This window comes from Globicephala melas, chromosome 7, assembly GCF_963455315.2.
Source record: "Globicephala melas chromosome 7, mGloMel1.2, whole genome shotgun sequence".
Classification (NCBI taxonomy): domain Eukaryota; kingdom Metazoa; phylum Chordata; class Mammalia; order Artiodactyla; family Delphinidae; genus Globicephala; species Globicephala melas.
Window position 1 is genome coordinate 59,857,888 of NC_083320.1, and position 24,297 is coordinate 59,882,184.

The 24,297-nt window shown below is 40.9% G+C and overlaps 1 protein-coding gene across 3 annotated transcripts in view; it reads right to left on the reverse strand.

Moving 5' to 3' along the window:
• Window positions 1-338: 338 nt before the first annotated feature.
• Window positions 339-24,297, reverse strand: part of ITGA6 (integrin subunit alpha 6) — a 328,970-nt gene continuing 305,011 nt past the window's right edge. For 2 of the 3 annotated variants that reach the window (XM_060302245.1, XM_030851895.2), the window contains 16 exons: window positions 23,878-23,976; window positions 23,567-23,628; window positions 19,679-19,839; window positions 19,379-19,522; window positions 17,864-17,979; window positions 17,559-17,748; window positions 17,388-17,471; window positions 17,212-17,291; window positions 16,983-17,060; window positions 16,793-16,895; window positions 15,228-15,401; window positions 14,949-15,047; window positions 14,738-14,848; window positions 14,542-14,640; window positions 7,978-8,103; window positions 339-2,524 (listed from right to left, as the gene is read on the reverse strand). In XM_060302245.1, coding sequence (XP_060158228.1) covers window positions 2,363-2,524; window positions 7,978-8,103; window positions 14,542-14,640; window positions 14,738-14,848; window positions 14,949-15,047; window positions 15,228-15,401; window positions 16,793-16,895; window positions 16,983-17,060; window positions 17,212-17,291; window positions 17,388-17,471; window positions 17,559-17,748; window positions 17,864-17,979; window positions 19,379-19,522; window positions 19,679-19,839; window positions 23,567-23,628; window positions 23,878-23,976 — 1,888 coding nt within the window. In that variant the 3' untranslated portion in view covers window positions 339-2,362. Of the gene's footprint in view, window positions 2,525-4,704; window positions 4,835-7,977; window positions 8,104-14,541; window positions 14,641-14,737; window positions 14,849-14,948; window positions 15,048-15,227; window positions 15,402-16,792; window positions 16,896-16,982; window positions 17,061-17,211; window positions 17,292-17,387; window positions 17,472-17,558; window positions 17,749-17,863; window positions 17,980-19,378; window positions 19,523-19,678; window positions 19,840-23,566; window positions 23,629-23,877; window positions 23,977-24,297 lie in introns of all 3 variants that reach the window. The other variant, XM_030851899.2, reaches the window with a different exon arrangement.

The following is a 24,297-nucleotide window of genomic DNA, read 5'->3' on the forward strand; positions in this document are numbered from 1 at the left end:
AAATGACGCATCATAAGCCTTTGAAGCAAATGAATCAACACATACAGACATCTCCCAATTTGTAGGTATCTTGAACAAACCACCTTTAAGATCATTTTCTTTTGAAAATATCCTCAACTGAACAGTAGAGCCAAAAGGGGGGGAAAAACCCCCATCAATCACATTTACATTGCATTTTGGGGGGGGCACTAATATCTTTGGCTGATGTGAGATTATTCTTAGTGTCCCATATAAATAAAAACACGAAAAACTTTACAGTTTAGTTTGATGAAATAAAAAGAAAGGCAATTCACATTATTTATAATTTCACATATACGATGCTGTGTTACTAAGCAATGAACACTTTCATAAAAAAATTTATTTCACACTTTTATACAAATATCCACAGGTATTTTTCTAATCATGAAATAATTTCACAATGCTAGTTAGTATAAAAATGTATCAAATGCAAACAGACCAGTGACTTGACTTGAGATGACATTTTTAACAACTATAAATTTAAACACCACTACATTCTTGCTGCTTTTGTTGTTGAACCACCCTTGTACCCCCCCCCCCACCTTTTAGGACATTCATTTTTATAACAAACGTCTATAAACACTTTCAAAATATCAGCTTCTGAGCAACCTATACGCCAGTGCACTAGGTTGCAAGTTACCTAAGCAAGAAACTGAGATTTTTAAACACTGTTATGACCTGTTTTAGAGAAATCTTTGTAAACAAAATATCACTTATATAACTATTTTTGTTTTGAAAATTCCAAAGTACAACTAGTATCTTAAGGGCATAACATTTCTGAAAAGAAAAAAAAAAATTAAAACTACAAAGCAACAATGGCACACGTAGCTGTATTTTGTTCTTTTAAAAGATTCTGAGATGCTGCTCACACTATAGCCAAACAAATTAGCACCTGTTTGCTGTTGCGTCCCATATAACTTAACATTTTGAAGTACAGTGATTTTTTAAAATTTAGTTTTCATATCTATTCAATCTCTATTGAATGTATTATATAATAATATCTTCCTCCTCCCTCCCCTTCATCTTTAAAATTAAACAATTTTAAGTTCTTTTTTAGAGTAGTCAAAGTCTTTTGGGGGATGCAGACAGGAGAGGAAACAAAGCAAAAAACAGAACATCAACTCACTGATTAAATGCTTCCAATAACATTTAAAAATGTCAAAGCCACGATGTTCTGACTTTTGGTATCAAGTATTCAGTAGTCTTAGGCTGGATCGGTTTGGGTCTACCCTAGGTACTCACCGCTTCTTTCAAGTCCTGAATATACAGTATTTTCAGCAGTGACTAAACTGCACTAAAGTCCAACAAACAATCCCATCATTTCCAAGAGTTCCTGAAAGTTATAGCATGAAATTCAGAAATATCACACAGAGCTCTAAACTAAAAAATATCTGCTGTCTTTAAGAATTAAACATCTTACAGTTAAATCCTATTTCTTAAATGTTTTGGGTCTGGAGGGAGGGGGTAAGGGCTGCCATGAAGGGAGATGTTTTAATAACTTAAACTTATCTGTAAAGTATAACAACTCTGATACATTTATAAAGAATTACTGTTTTCTTTAGGCAGTCAATAATTTAGGTCCAACCAACGACCTCTCGTGTTCTAATTCTGATTGCTTAATCCAACCTGAAGGGTAAACGGGAGAATCTTTGGCCTGTTAGTCAATAACAAAATGGTTTGTAAAAAAGAAAAATAAATACCATATACAAATAAGTATAACTAGCATTCAAATCTGTTACGCCTGTGTGTTTTAGTGAAAGGGGAATTAAACCTCTGTGTATTTGGTGTGAGCAGGTATTCACACATCTAGGAAATGGAAAAACATGGCAGGATGGCAGCATCACCTTCTATTGCACACTTAATTTATGGGAGCACTTTAAACTGAACCCAGCTACCCTGACGGCATAGTCTTGTAACACAGGACAGTTGACTTGCAGGTTCTCTGGTCCTGCGAGAAGCACGTTTGCAGAGGTGGTGCCGAGGTCAGGACAGTCACTCTGTTGGTGCAGTGGTTGTGGTGGCTTCTTCCAGCTATACCATCAAGAGGATGTGGCAGGTCCTTCCCCAGCACAGGTAAGTCAGTCACACCAAAAACAAAGGCAACCCGGAACATTAAATTAAGGCAGTTAAAGAAAAATCCATTCCAACAGCCTTCAAACTGGCCGTGCAAAACAGGAGCCTCAGGCTACATAACAGTGTCCACAGTTAAAACTGTAGGCTTGTACTGTGTGTAGTCTGTCTGAAATCTGTTTTCAGGTATTGAACAGGCTTTTCAATCCATCTGAATTTCTGGGTTGGGGAAAACAAAAAGCAGTTTGGGTACTGTGAAGCTTTTTTGGCCCCCCTAGGAGTAGCTTTCATTTTCATTCCACCTTGTGATCCACTGTTTTTTTTCAAGGTTATCATTATACTTTTCATCTTGGATCTCTCGCTCCTCTTTCCGGATCCTTACAGCATGGTATCGGGGAACACTATCGTCGTACCTAGAGCGTTTAAAGAATCCACACTGGAGGCAGGGGAGAAAGACACAGGAACAAATTAAATAATTCCAACAAGAGCAAGTCCACTAGATGGCAATGTCTAAGCTTTCTGTTCACCTATGCCTAACTTTGGACTTGGACAAAGAATAAAACACATGGTTTTCTTTTAAGAAGGAACCAATAGGTCAAAAAGAAATGATAACAGCCGGTGGGGATAAACGGAAGAGAACAGCTGTAAAATTGGAAGAAAAGTCCCTTTTTCCATCTTGTCCTTCCATCTTACAACAATGTTAGTTGCCTCTAACAGTTGAAGAGCTTATGAAACAGTGCTTCCATTTTTTATAATCGCAATACTGTACGTAAAAGATCTAATTTTCAGATTATTAGAACATCATGTTAGTTTCAAGAACACATTTTTTTCCCAAGGCCGTACACCAAAGATTATTTCATGCCCTCTTCCACTAACAAAATGGAAATCAGGTCACAAATATTTTATAAATTACTACTTGAAGTGGGTCAGTTTAAGAAATCTCTCCTCCAACGCTCCAGTACTTATCTCTCAATAGCTAGAAGGTAATTTATACTGCCTGGATTTCCAAACAAAGCTTCCAAACTAAGCTGTTTCATTAATAAATCATGTAGTAACTGTGTCCTGCAATAAAAGCATTTATGTACTGCAAGGAATTTGAGGAAACTATCACTTGACTGAATTTCAGAGCATCCCCTAATTTCTTTTTTTTGGCGAAAAGACAACCTTTACATTTAAATTATTAATGAATATATATTTTATTGATCTTTAAAAAATATTCAATCTGATCCAAAGTAGATTTTTATTGAGAACATATCTGGAAATTTAAAAATCAGATTGAATTTTTTAAGTGAATAAAATATATATGTATTTTTTAAAAAGATGTGTTTTTAATTTAAAAATGCAGATAAAAGGTGGATGAGGAAGATACTTAGAATGGTTGGTTAATGTGTTTACTATGTGACATCAACAGGAACAGAACATTTGTTTTGAATGATGTTAAGTTATAAGAATGGCATGGGACAAAATGAAATTATGTACGAAGTTATCACTGAGTCAATGGGAAAAATGGACCAAGAAGTTTTGTTCTAAGGCCTTTTCTATTTACTGCAAAAAAGCCAAAACAACTATCTGTTGCAGTATGTGGCTCTTCCCCATTTAAACAAAGAAGAAATCAAGGGTGATACAGAAAACTGAAATGGAATTGGGATTCATCGTTGACAGTGCCATGGAAAGGGATTATAGGGGTAATTCTACCCTCTCATGCCCACAGAAATGGAAAAAGGAATCTCTGCCATTCCCATTTCCGTGGATTTACAAATAAGAAAAGCCAAATACAAACTTAAAATCAACTGAGACCCAAGGTTGAAAAAAATCTCTAGGAACAAGGAACAAGGTCAAACTCCATTACAACGTTCTGAAATAAACTGTCCAGAGCATTTTTATATTAGAATTCTGTATATTGAAGGCCATGTGGCAAAGAATCATCTTCTGAAGTTGACCATAATGTCCATCACGCCAATAGTTAGAGTTTGTTGCAATGGTCTTTGACCCATGGTAGATATGCAGGGAAAGGAAGTTGCATGCTTAGCTCGCATAAAACAATTTCTGAGCAACAATAAAAGCATTCCAAGCCTTCCCCCATCACTTCATAGCAAGGAGATCAAAAAGATGACAGTGAGAAAGGCTTCTCTTCAAGAGAAACGCAATGTTTCCAACATGCAATAGGTTAATGAGGCAGTCAACACAAGCTTCTATCTGTGGGAAATTCCAAAATGGACAAGAAATCTGGGATGATTTCTTATACATCTTTGAAATTCCAAGTGAGATGCTACATACTGGATTAACAACACATGGCAAACTGGGCTACTGTGGAGGTCTAAAGCCTCCTTTTTTGTGTACATAGGTTGCCGTTTTCTTCATTGCTGTGGGTAATGTTTAATAACAACAACACCACCACAAAATTACTCACCTGCAATGAAAGATGCTTTGTGCATTTTTTAAAAACTGTAAGCTTTCAAGTGAAATAAATGAAATAAATCCAAGCAAGGCAAGCCAGTGTGGACATTTGGAAACATCTGTTAATGGGACACACACAGCAAGCTGTTGCTTTTAAAGTTAGCCACCACAACCATAGCGGGTCCCACAGCTAGCGATTAAAAAACATTGATCAATTACCAATTACAGAAGTAGATCAATACTACGCATCAGAAGTAAGCCTCTCTTTATCAGACGGCTGAGCATGGATCTCAGCCTTGTGATATGTGGCATCATAATGAGCTTTCTTATTTCTCTTGAAGAAACCACACTATAAGGAAGCAAGGTATTTAGTCAGTGTTAACAGTTTTGTGTATAAAAGCTAAACAAAAGAAAATCTCAGATTTTAACCTGTTTTCTACTTACAGCTTGTTTACAGAGAGACCACTATGCATCAACCAAAAGGGATCAGCCCCTGCGCTATACTGCATGGTGACAGCAATTAACCCAACTCTATCGCCATGGGTCTCTGGTCAAACATTTACATGGATGACATTAGCTGATTGATTTTTCTATTTGTAACCAATCCTAAGGACCAAAATCATCCTAAAATGGAAAATATATACACATCTGATTACAGCTTTGGGTGGTTTCTTCTTGCAGGGAATACGGAGTCTAAAAATAGGCAAAAGATTGACATCTACAGTTTACTGATTCAAAGTGTAAAGAATAAATTCTCTAAGGCTTAGCACAAATCCAAATAAAATAGATTCTGTGAATATTTTTCTGCCCTTCGCAGTGAATTTTATGGAATAAATGCCATTTGCTTGGGGGCCTTGGTGGAGGTAAATCACAAAATAAATTCAAATACACTGTCATGAAACAACGACAGCTGTCATTTTCCCAATTTCTGAACCACGATGTAACACTTAAGTGGTAGGAACCTGTGCTCCTCAGGTTAGGTCACTCTAAATGAGTATAAAGGTATAATTCCACTTTCTACTATAATTTCCTCATTCAACCGTGGAGAACTTTTTCTACTTACTTTTATCTCGTTCATAAGGCCATGGAACTGCCCTTTGATGTATAACTTGATTGAACAATTTCTGACCTCCTGGAAAATTCTGCAGCCTAGCCTGGCAACTCACGAAGTACAAATCTTGATCTGCTTTGTACAATGTGGTAGCTACTAACCACGTGAGGCTATTCAGATTTAAATTAAATTTAAAAGTCAATACCTCCGTTGCACTGGCCATATTCCACGTGCTCAACAGCCACATGTGACCAGTGATTACCATAATGGACAGTGCAGCTTCAGAACATCTCCATTATTACAGAAAGTTTTACTGTGCAGCGTTGATCCAGGCTGTTGATCTAGGCTATTCATTTGGATATTTATTTCTGACATTTATTATACAGTGAGCACACCCAGCCAACTTTCAGTAACACGTGCTAGTAAATACCGTGAGAAAAGGAATGAACCACAAACCAGGAGTCCTTGTTATGCCTCTAACTTGGCAACATTCTTAACATCCATGGGCGTGAGCATCTTTGTTTACAAAATGAAGGGGACTGGACCAGGCTGGAGGACTTTTCTCTTATACCCTCAAACAAAACCCTATGCAGAATCCCTATGTTCAAAGCAGATAAAGTCACAACGGCTCTGGTTGAAGTGGGGATACTGCCCCTAGCCCCACCTGCGTAGCTTCGTCTTGGCACCTACGTGGATGTGCAAAACTCAATTTAATGGCCAGTGAACCAGAGTCCTCTCTGGTCCTCAAAGTCTATTATTTTAGCACATAAAAGCAAATAGTTCAGTTTCAGAAAGAAAAGCATAAAGTAATAAAAATGATTTTCATGGGGGGGTTGTTGTAGAAGTTGTCTAATTACTTTAGAGTTCACTTGTGAGTCCGGATACTTTAGAACATAAAAAAAAGGAGAGAGAGATTATCTAGTCCAACCCACTTACTAAGCAGCTAAGGCAAACCAGTGCCCCAGGGAGGTGAAATGATTTGTCCAAGATTATATAGCTTGGGTTTCTTAACTCTCAACTTACCCTCATTAGAGACTGCCAATAAGATCTGCTTTGAAAAAGATTGTTCTTGTGACCTCTTCTGGAGAGCAGAAGGCCATCCTCAAATATCAAACCTTGCATTCAGTTTTTGATATCAAAATAATTTCCAAAGCATCTCCTATATTGGCTGGCTGTGCTCATCAGACAAACCTACTACCTGAAGTAAACATCAGAGGTAGGACTGGCTAACATCCCATGGGAGGATGGGTCTTGGCATGAGCAGATACCAAGCTTCAATCACACAACTGGAGGACACAGGAAAATTATCTCAGAAAATTATCTTGGCAAGAGGAAGTTACTTGAAAAAATAAAGTGAAAAAGAGATGCCCAATATTTGAAAGTGAGAATCTCCTGAGCCCTGTCCATTATACTCTTGGATCCAAGGAAAAGATAAGGATAGTCTGATCCTAGATATTGTCGGTGGAGTTTCATAATCTGTTAACCTCTCGACCAGACGTGTTTGGAAACCTAGAATTTTTGGCATTTTAGAAAAGTAACACACTGCATACATAATGTCACAGTAATCAAAACATTAGTATTTCTGCAGTGAGACTAATGAGTAAAGGATAAAGACCATAAAGAGCCTCTTTTCACATCATGTCAAGTTGTGCTGCTGAATAAGTCATTAAAAACTGAGTTTTTTTTTTTTTTACAAGTTGTGATTGTTGACAAAGGTTGATAAAGGTCTGTGAACCTCCATTACTCACTGAGAATAATCCAAAATCTATAGGTCATAATCTCTGGCAACAAAAGTATGCAACATCTCATACATTTTTTGTGATGTAGACTATTTACTGGTAGAAAGCAGGCGGAAGATACTACATTATATTTGCAGGACCAAATTCTAATGAAGAACATTATATTAAACACGGATCTTCCTTATGTTTGATATAGGCTATGAAAACTACTCTGGGATTCATTAATTTCATGCTTTCCTATTCCTAATCTAGCTGCAACTGTAACAAGCCCCAACTGCTGCCATGAACATTTCTTTACGAAAGTTGAAATTAACCGGGATACAGATTCTGATTAATGTGATACCCAACAATTTGGCTTAGATTCAGAATTTGATCTTAGATGAAGAAAAGGTCATAGTGGTAAGATTTTTTAAATTGTTATTTGCCAAACGTGCTAAATTATATGTGAAAAACACCAAATTTACACACTTAAGAAGCTCCTTATAATGTACAAATACTATATACCTTTAAATACAAAATGTTAGATAGATATTCAGATGTTCATTGTATAATTCTCAAGTTTGCTGTATATTGGAAAAGTTTCATAGTAAAATGTTGGGAAAAGGCAGCAATGAAAAAAATATACTATCAGTGTTAATTTACTTTTTAAAAAACCTGAAATAAAGTTTGTATCACAAAACTCAAGTGCCAGATATGACTTACCTTCCATAGTAAAAATACTAATAGAGCAAGCATCAAAATCCCAGCAAGAATAGCCACTAGGATGATCCACCAAGGTACTCCTGAATATTGAGCTACAGTCTTTGAGGGAAACACAGTCACACGAACCTATGGGGCATAAAAGAAAGCAATATCATTATAAACTGAGGCGAGAATTAAACCATGAGTTTATATTACTAATTCTGCTTCCAGACACATTTTGGTCAATGTAGCCTATGGACAGGTGAGATGTCTTTTTGATGTGAGATCCTTTCCTTTAGTAACGGAATACTGCTTTAAGAGACGTTTCTTGGAGATCTTTTCCCAGAACCTGGAAAATGCTGGATTGTGGGGGTTTTTTTAAATAAAGTTATTTATTTTTATTTATGTGTTGTGTCTTCGTTGCTACGTGTGGACTTTCTCTAGTTGCATCGAGTGGGGGCTCCTCTTCATTTCGGTGCACGGGCTTCTCATTGTGGTGGCTTCTCTTGTTGTGGAGCACAGGCTCTAGGCATGTGGACTTCAGTAGTTGTGGCTCACGGGCTCGGTACTTGTGGCTCGTGGCTCTAGAGCGCAGGCTCAGTAGTTGTGTGCACGGGCTTAGCTGCTCCGTGGCATGTGGGATCTTCCCGGACCAGGGCTCGAACCCGTGTCCCCTGCATTTGCAGATGGATTCTTAACCACTGCGCCACCAGGGAAGTCCTGGATTGTGTTTTGACAAAGTAATTATTTCTTTGCTAACTTGTGTTTTTAAAATTTTTGTAATCAACAAAAGTAGAGAAAATTGTATAATGAACCATCATTTATTCATCACCAAGTTTCAACAATTATCAATAGGGACACAACCCCAATCTTGTTACATCTATATAACCTGGTATCTTTTTGAGAATGGTCACCTCTCTTAATTAAGCATCCAACAATGGCAACAAAAGGGTCTGTTTATGCACAATAAGCCTACATTCTTCCTCAGATTTTAAAGACGTTATGAAATATAAAAATAGGGATGGAGCTATTAGATGGTATTAGAGGCATTAGATGGATACCATTCTAATTCTTCCTTAGGGTTGAAACCGAGCAGGACCCTACAGGGCGCCCCCAGCTGACAGCTACTTGGAACCACAGGACTGAGACGGTCATCTCCGAACATAGAAGATTACCTCCTCTCCAGCACGTAGCCCCTCTTTTCCCTACATAATCTCTGAGCAAAACCTGGGGAGTTGGTTCTTTGGGATATGAGTCCACTCTCTCCCCAGGATTGCCAGCTTCCTCGACAAAGCTATCTTTTCTTTTACCTAACACTTCTCTCTCACAACTGGATTCTTGAGCGACAAGAAGCCAAACCTGAGTTCAGTAACAGGATAGCAAACTAAAGATCCTCATAAGAATAAAATTTCCTGAAATGGCTTGGTGTCATCTTCTACAAAATGTGTTTAGACAAACTAGACTCTGGCTTCATTCAGAGGCAGCTTAGAGCTTTAAGTGGCAGCTGATGAGAAGCTTAAGTTCTAAACACTTGATAGCTGGCAAATACCAATTAAATAGAAATAGTGTTTATTTAGAAATCTATAAAGTTGCTTATGGCAATTTGCTACAACTTGGTTACACGGGTTTAGAAATTCAAGTGGAGTTTTGTAACGCCAGGAGACTTTTTGTTCCCAGGAGATGATCTTTCAAAGCACATAAAAGACCTGGTGAAAGCTACAAATATGATTTTGTAAACTATACTGATTAGAGATCTACCAGTTTGAAGTTTCTGATATTTTTGAATTTAGAGAATATAAAGTGAAGGGTAAAGAAAACTTAGAGGGAAAAATTTAATTTCTGAGAAATGTTTCTATTCACGTATTCTAAATTAATATTGAATTCTGGATGCTGCCTAAAAATGCTTCTGTGTCTACACTGTGATTCAATACTACTATACTAGAACTCTTTCTTTAAAAATCTCTTAAAGTACTTCCCTTCCTACTTATCCTAGAAAACAGCTTCTCAACCTCCTTTGGCTTATGGAATATACTTAAAAGTGAGAAATGCTTTCCTTTAAACATTTAATAGGAAAGAATTCACTTTTAGAGTTTTTAGCATAAACACCTTTCTCAGCTACTATGTTTCCTGTTATGCTCTCAGTGAGGTTTCACTCAAGCTCCCAGCCCCAGGGAGGGCCTCATGGCTCACTTCTGTTGCCTCCCATCCCCCAACAGGTGTCCTAGCTTTAAGCTAAAACAACCCTTTCTTGAGATTACTGGTTCAAGCAGAGGGGTACCCACGAAGTGGGGAAGAAAGAATGGTGAGAGACTGGTGAAGAAATAATATAGTTGATGTGACTGCTAAGGCAGACTATTCTAAAATAAAAAGATTATTTCAATTAGCCTATGCTTTATCTCATTTAACTTTGCTTCCCTAGTATGTAGCACAGGGAAGCCACACAGTGTGTCCCTGGGGCAAGGTGATGACTTGGAAGGGCCATCCTCATGTTTAAGAATAAGCTCTGATGAAACCTTGAAGTGGAGAGTGGAAACTGGTCCACGGCAAGGGCAAGCAGCCTTATAAGTCACACCGCATACCAGAGCCTTTTAAATGGCTGATCATAGGGGGAAACCATGCCCATAAAAGGCTGCAATCCAACAGCATAAGGGCTGAACAAGGTAGTTTATTTTGCGGGTTGGGGCTGGGGTGGTGTGTGGTTTTAAAAACTAAAACAACTCACTGTGCATCAAAGACTGAGGACTGATGCTAGGGGCTGGGCCACACATTTAAAGGCCAGATGTGCTCTGCAAACCCAGTGTGTGCAAGGCCACAGTGCGGTCCAGGAAGGCGAGAGAGGCCAGTCAGCAAGATTTTATTGTTTGTTTCCTTAAATTGTCAAGTGTGTGTGTGTGTGTGTGTGTGTGTGTGTGTGTGTGTGTGTGTGTGTGTGTGTGTGTGTGTGTGTGTGTGTGTGTGTGTGTGTGTGTATGACAGTCATTCTCCAGCTGGGACTGAGAATGGGGGTTGCGTGGAGCTGGCCTTAGAATCAGGTGAGGGGAGACCAACTGTGAGCTGCGACTCCCAGAGCTCGGGAAGCCTTGTCTCATCTTGTCACAGCAACTGTTACTGATGGACAATGACAGGTTCAGGCCAGTAGAAATTACTCCAACTCCAAAATCAAAAAAAAATTTTTTGGTTTCATTAAAATCTAGGCATTTCCATAGGGATGACCTGTGCATGTGAACCTCATCCATCATGTGTCCGTAAGGGGAAAAAGGGCTTAACTCTGCTGATGCATTAAATTCCATCACCAGTGAGCAGTGCTGAGACCACATTAGCTTGCCCCCAGCCAAACCGTTTCCCTACATCACTCTGTCATGTAATAGCCTACGCTCTTATTGAACATCAGTATAAGAAACCCCCCAATGAAGGGATTTTCCTATCTTTTACAAAACTCTCTATTAAAGACACCATCCCCTTAGTGAGTGTTCTTCATATCAGAAATCCATCTTATAAAAGGATCCATATCTCAAGTCCTTCTCTGAATTTAGAACCAAAAAAAGAAAAGCTCCTCCCCCCGAAAAATGATGTGCCTACTCTCACCTATCACATTCTTTCTCATCTTTGGCAACCAGGAAGCTTAGACACTCTCTTCTTACTTCCTTAGGAATGAAATGGGGGTATATAAGTACAACCCATAGGTAATCTCCTTCCTCCTTGGCTGACTTCAACAGTTCTCTCCCAGTTCGCGATCTCCTAGACCGTGAAATTCTTCACAATTGACACTATCTTGTTCAACTTTGCTTCTCTAGCATTTTTGCAGGGAAGGCACGCAGTGTGTCCATGGCTAACTGGATTGTTAATTGGATCAATTTAATTGATACTAAAGTTTTAGTAACCATCTTAGCTGTTTCAGTTAGGTGACCAGCTCTCTCTGACTTTGTTGTAACAATATCTTGAAAGTGTTTTATTAAGAAATGAACACAAAACTCTTGAAATTAGTTGGGTTATAAGGAAACAAAGGCTTTTTTTTCATCTTTTTAAAGCCAGGATTAGAGTAAAAGCAATGGGAAGATGTTTCAATATTAACACCAAAAGACAAGACTAAATTACTCAACCTCCTTTGCTTCTATCTCCAAAGAAAAATGATCTAGACACTGGAAAAGAGAGAGGAACCAAGATATAAATGAAATTGAAACCCTCAGTAAGTGAGGGAATAAAAATGAAGGCATCCTGACACTTGAATTAAGTTTGAATCTTTAGGCCTCCCAAAACTGCACCTTAAAATCTAAAGAAACGTGTAGATATGATATCTGAGCTACTATTTTATCTCAGAAATCAGTTAATAGAAGAGGTAACAGAAGACTAGAGATTACAAAAAAAGTCTCGGTTTTCAAAAGAAATGGGTTCTAGACATGAGACTAATAACCCGTTTTCAAATCTACCAATTATTAAACAAATCAAGTAGGATTACAGCAAAGATTCCAATTCCCGTTGGTAGGCATGGGCTCTCAAAGCCCGAAGAACATGAAATACCCAAGAGAACCTCATCTGCATTTGTGGCCCAGCCATGAGACTGGGTAAGAGGGGACTTAGTTCCATTATCTTCGAGAAAACAAGAGCACCTGATGAGGGGCTCTGAGCCCGAGGTCTGGTCTTAACTCCACATGCTGGTCCTGTGACCCTGAGGGAGAGACAACCTTCCTTTTTGGACTCAAGTTTTCTCATCTAAACTTGAGATTTGGGGACTTAATGGGGAACAAGTGTCACAGAGCCAAAGAACAGGAGCCCTGAGGTCAGACAGGTACAGATTTCAATCCAGGACCCCAAATGACATCCCGTCTCTGTGCCTGCTTCCTTTTTTGTAAAGTGGGTACAATGTCTACCTTGGCATTCTTCTGCAGTCTAAATGACAGCATATCGGTAAAGCAGCTAGTAGATGGCAGACACTTAATTAACATTTTATTAATGTTAGTTAGTCCCTTCCCCCTAAGGTGTTCTTTCTCTTGGCAGCTCTAAAAACTCAGCGGTTCTCAGGGTTGCTGATTAAAAGTCACAGGAAGTTTCAGCAACTGCCTTCAGTCAGAGAGGGAGTTAAAGGATTCTCAGGGAGGGTGTAGTTTAGTTGACAGTCCTCATGATGCCTTATTAATAAGAGGTAGAAAGCTGGGCTGGAGTAACCTGCAAAGTTAATGTAAGGCCAGGGTGAGGGTACGTCCTGGTGAGCCTGGGGCAGTCCTGGCTTGCACCAGGTGACCCAGCGTCCTGCCCAGATAAACATGTCCTGGTTTGGATGATAAATTTTAACAGCTAAGGGCCACTATATCCCAGAAACCAAGGTGATCGGGAAGACTCACTGGATTTTCAGCTGGTGAGAGGACTGAAGCCAGGACACTGTCATAAATACATCAGTAGATCAGCTTCAGGACAGTAATTCACAATCCTTCCTTCTCCATTCATGCTCTTTTGCAAAACATTCCCAACTGTAACCTGCAGGCATTTACTTTGCGAGCTTGATACAAGCCCCTGTGGGTGTCAGACCCCGACAAGGAACCTCTGACTAGTGGTACACAAGCTCCTACTCTTGTTCAATAGTTTTCTTAATTACCTGGAGGAAGACACAGTAGGCATGCCTCTTGGTTTTAAAAAAGATAAAGCTTGCAGGGATAGAAAGTTAACAAAGAGCAAATGACCGAGACTCAAAAGTATGCCGTAAACCCAAACCACGGACCAAAAGTAAATCACATAAAATGCAAGGATACACTTAAAGGCATGCATTTAGATTTTGTAAATTTGCTCATGGGTGGGATATGGGAAATACCGCTTGACAGCACATTCTGATGAAAACACCTGGAAGTTTCAGCAGAACGCAAACGTAAAAACGGTAGCCGCTAGAAATGCAAACCATCCTCAGCAACCGTTTCAAAACCAAATTTTAGGCTGAACTAACAGACGCTTGGGTCTGAGACACCGGGAGGCAGGTTCGGGTAAGCTGAAGGAGGCAGCTCAGCCCTGCCTGGGGCCGGCCCAGGAAGGGCAGAGACCCGGAACCAGTTCAGCTGCGCCAGGGCAGGACAGAAAACTGAAGAGCAGGGTGCTTAGCTCTGAAGAGACCTGTCCGAGGAGGCATGACAGTTTCCTTCAATTATTTCAAAGGATAACCAGAGACTGATTTTACAAGATTCAACTCTGGATTCCTATATAGAGATCGTTTCTAGTAACTGCTGCTGGCCACACATGCCACGAGCTACCCCATAATGCAGTGAGGCTACCGTCACTGGGGACACGCTGACAACGGTGACAAGCATCAGGGGCGGTACAAGACGTGGGAGGTGCACCCATTCTCTCCTTGAGCCAAGAGCTCTCAAATCTACCCCATGCACCACAGATCGAGATGACCCGGGAATCACTTCTTTCTGCAATGATTCCGTTGAAACGCTGCTTGGGGTGGGCCGCACCTTAAGATACCATCTGCTTTCTCCATAAAGGGGGTGACAGTGCCGTGAGGGAAATGAGTTGCAGAGCAGCACATCCTCAGGCCACGGGCATGGGGTGGAGGAGAGAGATCTGCTCTGAGCTGAGTGAAGCCCGGGGACCCCTCACCTGAGTGCCCGCATTGGGCAGCTTAATATTCTCGGTGGCAGCAGTTACATCAATGGAAGCCCGCACGAGGATGTCCAGGTAGTTCATCTTGGAGTACTCCTGTCGGAGACAAAGTTAGTGAAAGCATTAGTGAAGAGGGAAATGTCCTGGGAGGTGGCAGACAACTTGAGGGGCACAGCCCGGCGGCGGAGCCCACCTCCAGAAACGTGCTGTTCCAGAGCCTTGAGCGCAGAACCACGGAGGCCTTGCTGTCCAGCCCTCGGATCGGACACTTGATATTCACACAGTTCACGTTCACACTGCAGTTCTGGGGAGAAAAGGAAGAGCAGGGGTTACGGCGCAGGGGTCTGGGGAAGGCCTTCCCGCCACCTCCTGTCAAACATTCACAGCTCTTGAAAAATACTTACGAGGGTCTGGTATTTTCTTTCGGCAAATAAAGAAAGTTTTCTACCATCGTCTGTCTGTCTTTCAGCAATTTCTCGTTTCTTTCTTGAGTTGTGAGCCTCCTGAAAGAATTACATCCAAAAATAGTTCCACCTAAGGTAATTTTTTGGTACTACTGCACAAACCTCTTGAGCTCTCCCTCCCCAAACAGTGCCAAATTCACATGATTGACAATTAATCTTCACCCTTCTCCCATCACCAAAGGCGCAGAAATAATTTAAGTGTAAAATCCACCAGCCTACCTTCAGTTTCAGGAAGTTTATTTCATTTTGTGGCTGACAAGCTATCTTTTCCAATCCTTTGGATTCTACTTTCACCAAATAAAGCAACCATTTGCCATTGCTAATTTCTTTTGGCCACTGGATATTCAAGGTTGCTGCGCCGAGGTTTTTAAGAGGCTTGCCCAAGTTAATCACCTGTTAGAAAATAATACGTTATTATCTCAGTGTAATTCCCTCAACATAAAATTAAGTAAGCAGTTCCTATTGCCAAGAGAAAAAAAGCCAAAGTATCTGGCATAATACTACAATAAAAGCACAGTTTCCAAAAATGGAGTATGGATAGGGCATTCAAAATAGAGACTTGTGCTTAAAGATTCCTGTCAATAAAAACAGAAAGAAAAGAGAGATCAAAGAGAAATAATCGTTCATTCAATCCAGGAACAACTTTTGTTGTAACAGAATCTGCAGTGTAGATATGCCAGGCTCCAACAGACCCAGGAAAAAGCCACATGTGTGTTTGTGTATCGCTCTGTAACCACACTGCCTGGCAGATGACCAAGCCTGTGCGGTGGCAGTGCACCCACAACCTGCTTCTGGGAAGCCCCACCTGCTGCAAAAATGAAGCTGTCCCCGTCCTTACTATGCGGGGGAGGCTTGGGATAACAACTGACAGACCCGGAGTAGGACCCTTCTGGCAGCCAGGAACCCACGAGTGCAAGCTGGGGGCAGGCAGGGAGCAACTCCTGCAGCAGAAATCGAAAGAGTTTCTGTGGAGGACTGCTCCGGAACCCACAGACCTCTCCTTCAGCCACATCTGCCTAGGTGCCATGACCACCACCCACTACCTGTCCCATCCATGTCTGCAGAGCTAAGAGGTGCTTTCAGAGGAGAATTCTGCCTCTTCACCTTGTTGCAGTCCCCGGTGGGCCCATTCTTGCTACTTCAGACTTTCACACCTCAACAACGGTCACTGTGTTTTCAGGAGCATGACTGGAGACACACAGACCTCAACCTGCCTGTGACTTAGGAGCCACCTCTGTACCATGAGAATATGTTCATTCAACGGGACCAAGAGCCACTGGGATTGCCTACTTTGAAATGGGTCAGAGCAACCACTCGTCTTCCTTACTGGCATATGCCAAACCCACATTCACCATCACAAAACTGGGCTCGGGAAAGGTCGTGAACATTAACCACAAGCAACAAGACAGAGGACTTTATAATAGAGAAAGAAAGAAATCATAACACATTCTAAAGCCAGATAGAAATTACTTTGAGATTTTTGTTTTACAGACAGACTCTGGAGGGGAAAAAATCGATTCTTCCTTTCTCTCTACACCAAACTCCAACTCTCTAGGACCAAACTGAACTGGATTCTGAACAGAATCTTATGTTGAATGACAGTTGTGGTTCTCCATTCTGGAAAATATGACTTCTACACTAAGCCAGTATGGTGTTGAAAAGCTGGCAAACTCACTTTATCATGTGTATTTATTGTTATTTATTAAAATTACATATTCAAGACCATATACAGCACATGTTAGCTTTCAGTACCTAGAACAGAAGGGCCAACTGCGGCCACTTACCCTGAACTCATACTCAATTAAACTTCCCACTTCCTCTTCAGATTTCATAGCTTGCTCACCAATGACTGTACCTCCAAAATACACCTGGGAAGGTTTAGCAACTCTGTTAAATTAAAAAACACCAGTTTTAGTGAGGATTGTAAATGGTTCTTTCAAACACTGATTTGTTGTGCTAAACACAAACACTTACCCGGAGACCGATAAAAGCAGTTCAATAACCACTCTTGCTGTAGCTGTAATTGAAGCCAAATTATCCTGATTGCTTGTTCTGAAAATGAAAAGGAAACAATAGGGTTTTATTTTAACAGTCAGTTTTCTCATTAAATTACACTTCTTTTATGCTTTAGATAAAGGCCAATTCATTGACTGGCTGTGTTTTCATGAAACAATTCTGAATGGAAGGTTGAAAGAACTCTTACGTTTCCAACTTCAGATTAATATCCAGATCTGTGGTGTCAAAGGTGATCTCGGTTGTACTTAAAATTAAATAAAAAGTAACCTAAAAAACAGAAATAGCTGTTAACACAGACTGAGCATATTGACACTGTAATGTTATTTGAAACATTAAAATACAGTATGTAAAGGCATCACCCACACTGGAATTTCTTTTAAAAGGATTCCCAAGCTCGCAGTCTGCTTGTGAGCCGTTCTGGTTTGCAACACAACTCAACTGTTTCTCCTGTAACAGAAGAACATACCAGATCACAACACATTCACCTGCCACACAATGTTTTTTCCGGCCAACATGGTCTCCAGAAATACTTACAGGGAAAGCCCTCAGTTCTCTATATGCAGAATAAGTCAAAGTGTCCGGAAAAGTGGCGACGAGTTTAGCTTCATGAGCGTCATCACCATCTTTGGTGGGATTCTTTGGGTTGGAAGGGCTGTTTGTCACTGTTATTTCTAAAGCAATGTCCTTCTGATCTTTTAGAACTAGTTCTGGTACACCTTTTTGACTATTGAAAAACAAAAGGAAAATGACAAAGCTCTCAATACATTTTCAATAACCCTTCACAAAAAGTCACTGCAAAGCCAGAGTCATTTTTGCTAGTGCTATGGAGCAGTTCTTACATTGGTAAATAAGAAAATTTGTCTTGATTTCCTTCTCGGGTACAAAATTTATATTCTAGCTTAAGGTTGCTGTTACATACGTTGTCGTCTCCACATCCCTCTTTTAAGAAGTGCACCTGTAGGAAAACAAAATCGTTGTACTTTACATCACTTAGGACTCTACATAGGTGACTGTTTCCATACAGTTCATTTCCCTGTGTGACAATTACGACAGCAGAATCCAAGCTACAAACATACTTTGCATCAAACGCCCACTCTGTCCTTTAATGAAACTGTGTTTTCAGAACACTCTGGCCAGGGCACTGAGGTGCTGTAGGAGAGTAAAGAGTAAACCTGGCTCTGCTGCTCACTCAGTTGTATGGCTTTGGGCGAGTCACTTAACCTTTCAGAGTCTAAGTTTCATCACAGGTGACATGGGATACCACCTCCCTACTATACAGGGTTACTGTAAGAATTACCAATAATAATGACAGTGCTACCTAACACATGATTACATATTTTAACTCATGTAATCCTCACAAGGGACCTATGAGGCATATACTATTCAGAGCCCCATTGCACAGATGGGGAAACAGAGTTCAAGGTCAGGAAAGCAAAGGGCAGAGTATCTTGCACTGTGCTAAGGGGTGCTCAATAATCACACTGATAAATAATGAGGAAAACGGTCTCCTTGCTTGTCACGTTTAACGTGACTATGGAGCTGGCAATATACACAAGAAATATTAATGTGATTATGACATTGAGAGTATATTGAAAAGTATACAAGGAACTATGCTGGATGACAATCAACTACAATGTGCAGATTTAGGCATCAGCCCCCAAGCCTAACTCACTCGTGAAAACCTTCGTCCGTGAGCCATTAGAACCAGGTGCCTCAGAGTGGACACTCCAGTATGAACTAGATTTTGACAACAAGTACAAAACGCCAAATCAAGATGTCACCACTCCCCAGCCTAATCTGGCATCTCAGCCATCCTAAACCCTAGCAAACAGACCGCACCTCATAAGTGGTATACAGCAAGCCATCCGATATAAATTTTTCTTCCATAGATTACAGAGGCTACATTAGGCACTAAATGACTATCTTACTGTTAATACATTTTTGCCTTGCTGAATTTTGATACTCCTTGATTTTCACGTTCAGACTAACAACAGTTTCTTTTCTACATTTTAATGCTCTCAGTGATAAAATACAATGCATTTTTCTTCCTCCATACAGCTACAGGAGAAACTTGATGTGAGAATAGTAAGTTCTGTCAATTATAGCCTCAGTAAGTTGCAGTGGCCAAAAATTATTAAGAAAAATACTCTCTGGCTCCAATTGTACCCTGTATGTTCACTGCTAATTTGGGAAACATTTTCTGCAACAAACCTTGCATATGTTAAAAAGCTTATTTACTGCCAAGGAATGGCCTTTAGAGCAAATCAATCACTGGTTCTATTGCCTTTAGAGATGTCTGATTTAGCACAATAACACGGCAAACAATTGGCAAAATGAAAGTCAGAAAGACTTACATCTGTATGAACAGACTTGGGTTCGTTTGCATTCAGAATTGGAAGAACTTCTGGAAGTGAATTCACTCGCCTCCGAGTGCTCGGCTCTTGGATCTCTACTGAAGCTGTTATGGGGATGGGACGCAGTTTATCTCTGATATTTTCCTGGAAAGTATGCAGAGGTACAGTTAAGCATGCTATACTTGCTACTGGGGAACTCCGAAACAATGCTTTCCTTTGTGCTGGAAAATGGGTGGCTGGTATAAATGTCAGAAATCTCCACGTCATCCTTTAAAGAACTGATCTGTCTGCAGCCCTCACCTGGAGCCACAGGGTTTCCTCCATGCACACCTTCTGCTTCTGCCGGCTCAGAGTGAGCGCCTGCGTATACTTGGGCTCAGAACCTTGGTTTCGAAACTGAACTCTTGATGACAGCCCAGATTTTCTTCTTTCCTTTTCAGCCTCCAGTGTGCCGGCAATGGCTAGGTGAAATCAACAAAATCATGGCAACTCAGAAGTGCATTCATACACAAGACAGCTGTAAGTATGGTGAGTCCCTTTTTGATATATTTTAATCCCTCCTAGAACACTTGTTCCCACTGCCATTGTTTTCCTTCACATTTCCTGGTAATGTACATTCTGACTGAATTATGATGTTTCAAATCAAGTTGTTCTCTCCTACCCATTGCTGTGAATAATGTTTTAAAGCTACAGTTCCATTGGGCCACCTGGGGGAGCTCGAGAGTAAGTCAAAACCTCAGAGCAGCATCTAAGAATCAGTTTCTGACTGTGTTTCTAGAACTCAAGAGTACCTCAGACAACAGAAGGGCAGCCAACACTCCCTAAGCACCTAAACTGACTCCCCCTTCAACAGTCCGATGCTTAAATTCAAAAATGTTCTCTAGATCAGCAGCAGGGGCTTCTCCTGAGTTGTGTCAGGAATGCAGAACCTTGGGCCCCAGCCAGACCTACTTAACCCGAATCTGCATTTTAACAAGATCATCAGGTGGTTCTCATACACATTCAAGTTTAAGAAGCTTTGATAAAGGATAGTTGTCTAAAATAGGAACAATATATATATATTAGAGACGGAGATGTCTTTTGACAACAGGATGAGACTTCTCACTTAAAAAAGAAAAAGAATTAAAAGGTAAAAATATACTTCCTTTCAGGGACTAGAGGGCCCGTTTGTTAGCTAATAAAACTCCGACAACCAAAGCTTCCACTTCCAAAGCCCCAGAAGGCACATCCTGCTTGCGATTACCGACACTAACAGAGCCTGCAGACAAGCTAGGGTTCGGATGATCAAAATCTCACTTCTTGACTTCAGAATGCATTCGTTGCCAGTTCGCTATATGTAGCTGCTAACTCAACTGTGTTTCTTTATGGTCCAACACTTAAATGACTTACATTTATTAATCACTCACTAACCATCAGAAGAGGAAGTGAACCAGTGTGTACAGGGCCAGGGCAGGTAGCTTCAAGGAGAAAAAATCTGCTCCAGAAAATGAATAACCCATGTTCTAATATTCACATTAGAGTTTGGAAGAGACCTTTTTAAGAGCATCTATTTTAATTCCCTCTTCTTCCACATGAAGAACTGGAGGCCCACAGAGCTAGGTGGCTGGCCCAGGGACCTGCAGTGAGGGATGGAGGCAAATCCTACAGTCTCTGTCACAAACACAAAAGACGACTGCCTTACAAAACCTCTTAGACATGCAGGTCCCCACTTCCCCTAGGCCTCTGCGCAAGTCACTCTCCCCTTCTGCCGGCTGGACCACCCCCTACTTTTTGACTCCCCGTCACTGGCTGACTAACCCTACTCCTCCTTCAGATCTCAGCGTGGACATCGCTTCCTCTAGGAAGCCTCTCCTCGCCCCTCCTGGGGGTCCGACAGTATTCCTCCCATAACCACACTTAGCCGGCTGACCTGTGACTGCCTGACCATCTTCCCAGGCAAAGCCGTGCCAGGGACCACCTCGGTCGGTTCACCACTGTACTCCCCGGCAACAGCAGAACACCTGACATAAATATAAGTGGTAGAATAGATGAACAGAAGCATACACGCCAACATACGGCCAATGCACATTTGCGCGCACACAATGTGACGTCATCCTTGTGCTGAAACAATAGCTGTTCCAATATAGAAGGCCAAAATTTAGAAATGACAGTTTCAATAGCAATTTCTGTGTCCATCTAAAGATTTCCTAAATGTCACGGCTGCCAAATGGAACGGGCCTCCATTTTAGGCCCTCTGTGAACCTTGACATCATCCATTTATCAGTGACCTGCTAACTTCACAATGAACCAGACGAAGGCTCACGTGCTGAGTGCGCCTCACAGCAAAAGCAGGGGAGGGTGTGGGTGCATTAAAACCGTTTATCTACCAAACCCACTCTAACCTTTTCTGACCCTCCAGACAGTTCACATCATCTTAAAATCCTTGCCGGCCACCTTTGCTGACCTTTTGAGGGGCAAGCCAAGTAGAATAGTCATTAAGGCTCAATTATAAATATCTGTATGTATGGAACACCACATCTGAGGACTGCTGAGTTAAAACAGCCTAGTCAGACAATAAGCTCACACTCTGACACTGGGAACACAGATTTTAGAAGTATTAACTTCTGCAGCTTTGTGCAAGTTCTGCTTTATTTGATTCAGAATTTCCCAATACCGTGGAAGCAAAGGCAATGAAAGCAGGTTTTCTCTCAATGTCTTCAGAAAAAAAAGTTCTATCTATAGTAGGCCGTCCATAAACACTTGGTTAATGGAGTAGTTACAGAATATAAAATTAATTTACATGGCATCAAGCGCAGCATTAAAGCTAGAAGGAAGAGTGTAATTTATTTTGTAGAAATGATTGATCTGGGGGAAGACACGGAGTGTTCCGGTGAGATTTCACATCTACAGGCAAACAGAGTGGTTTGAGAACATGACCAATAGAATAAAAAACGTGTCTCTGTTTCCTCTCCTTGCCCAGTCAAAGAATCACTGTTTCTCCTGGTCTCTCTAGGCTACTTCCAAACACAATGGTACAAGGCCCGTCACCCAAGCCAGCAAGTGTAAGGCACTGTATTTGGGTAAAAACAACACAAACTACACTGAGAGGATGACAGATTGTGAGAAATCATAAAATATGTCGTCACTGAAAGCCACACAAAAAACGATTCTCTGTACTCAATAAAATGCCGGCTACATCAAAAGTAAAGTGAAAGGCCACAGCTCCTCCGGTGTAGAAAGTCCTAATACACGCACACCGTGCACACTCCATGCAAGGTCCACAGATCCTGTGGGGAGACCGTACAGCAGGAGGTGGCCCAGAAGAAGGGGCCTAAAAAGGTCAAAGAGATGAAGAAACCACCTGAGGACAGTTTAAAATCCGGTAAGATGAAGGCCAAGTGGGCCTATGACAGCATGGATTGGGTGAAGGCCGACTTAGCTGTCAAATTCTGGGGTGTTATAAAGGGACATTTTTTAATAAAGAAAAGAAAGTAATACTTTAGGTAACACGGACAAACCCTAAGAGAACTCACTCCATCTCAAGGTAGAGTAAAAACTGAAAGCCATGAGAATAGACCACCCTGTCCTGCATTTTTTTTTTTTTTAAACTGATAGGAAAATAAAAACTCAAACGTTAAGGGACTTGCTCTGTGTTGAAGGGTCAGTCAGCATCGGTGCTGGAACCAGGAGCAGGGCCCAAGTCTGTGAGTTCTCAAGGCCGGCCTTCACGTCCCCCCAGGGCCCACCCTCGGGGACACAGCTTGGGTGTTCTGGGCCATGGAGGCCTCTGGGAGGGGACCGGGCAGCAAAGAGACTATAAACTGGTAATTATTAGAGCAGGACGCAGGCTCCTGCGGTCACTCTTCTACAGCTACCACCCGCCACCTCACAAGTACAAAACCAATTTTCCACACTGCTTTTCAAAGACAGAAATGGAGGAAACGGTTGTGGAAGCAAATGAGTACTTTTCCAAGGCATTCATTCCGTCCTACATCATCTGCTCTGGAAACTTCAAATGGGGACCAAATGCAGTTTTCCCCTTGGGCTTCACCCTCCTGATTAAAGAGGAGACAACAGATAGACTTAGTTCTTTAAACCAGAATTTATGGACCCATTCTGGCCATTACAGTTTTTTATTCTTCTATTATTTATGCAACTTTCAACCTGGCAGACAGAAAAGATATAATTTTAAAAGTAGCAGGTACTTACTTATTGAAGGATTGTAACCAGTGGGTTTGGCAGTATATTCAAAACAGGCCTTGACCTTCAGGCTGTATAAAATCAAACACATATTTCTTAAGAGATGCATTATTGCCCTAGAAAAATATCCCAACACGTTCCCCAGCCCTGAAATCCCCCCAGTGACGACTGATGAGTAAAATGTTATATATTCACTTGACAGATTCCTCTTCCCTTTGACCATTTCTCTTAATCTTCCCTGTGGCTCCTCAGGGTAACAGGGCCATCATCAAGCAGAGACGTGACACTGGGGGAAGAGTGGACACAGCGCAAACGCTCACCATATCCCGCTAGGCGCCCCGCAGGGCATTTTCTGATGGAGATCAATTCTGTTAGGTGTAACTGTGATGGTTTGCTGAATATTAATCACAGGCCGGGATCTGAAGACAAAGGAGTGAAAAAACAAGCTCAGCCCTTTGCTACTTGGAGGTAAGATGAACTCACATAATAGATAGGCATCCTCAGATGTGGCATCTTAAAAACCACAGGAAAAAAAAATGTTCCCCAATGTGATTGCTGCTCCCACACTGCTAAAGAAAACAACTGTTAACAGAGATAATTTAAAACCTGTTTACACGATATTTATAAAAATGTTTAAATATGATTTATTTAAAATTATAGATTGTTTTAATGATTTTAATATTAGAGTTTTTTAAACTGAAAGAATAATATGGGCAACATGTAAAAGTTCCAGAGTTTTC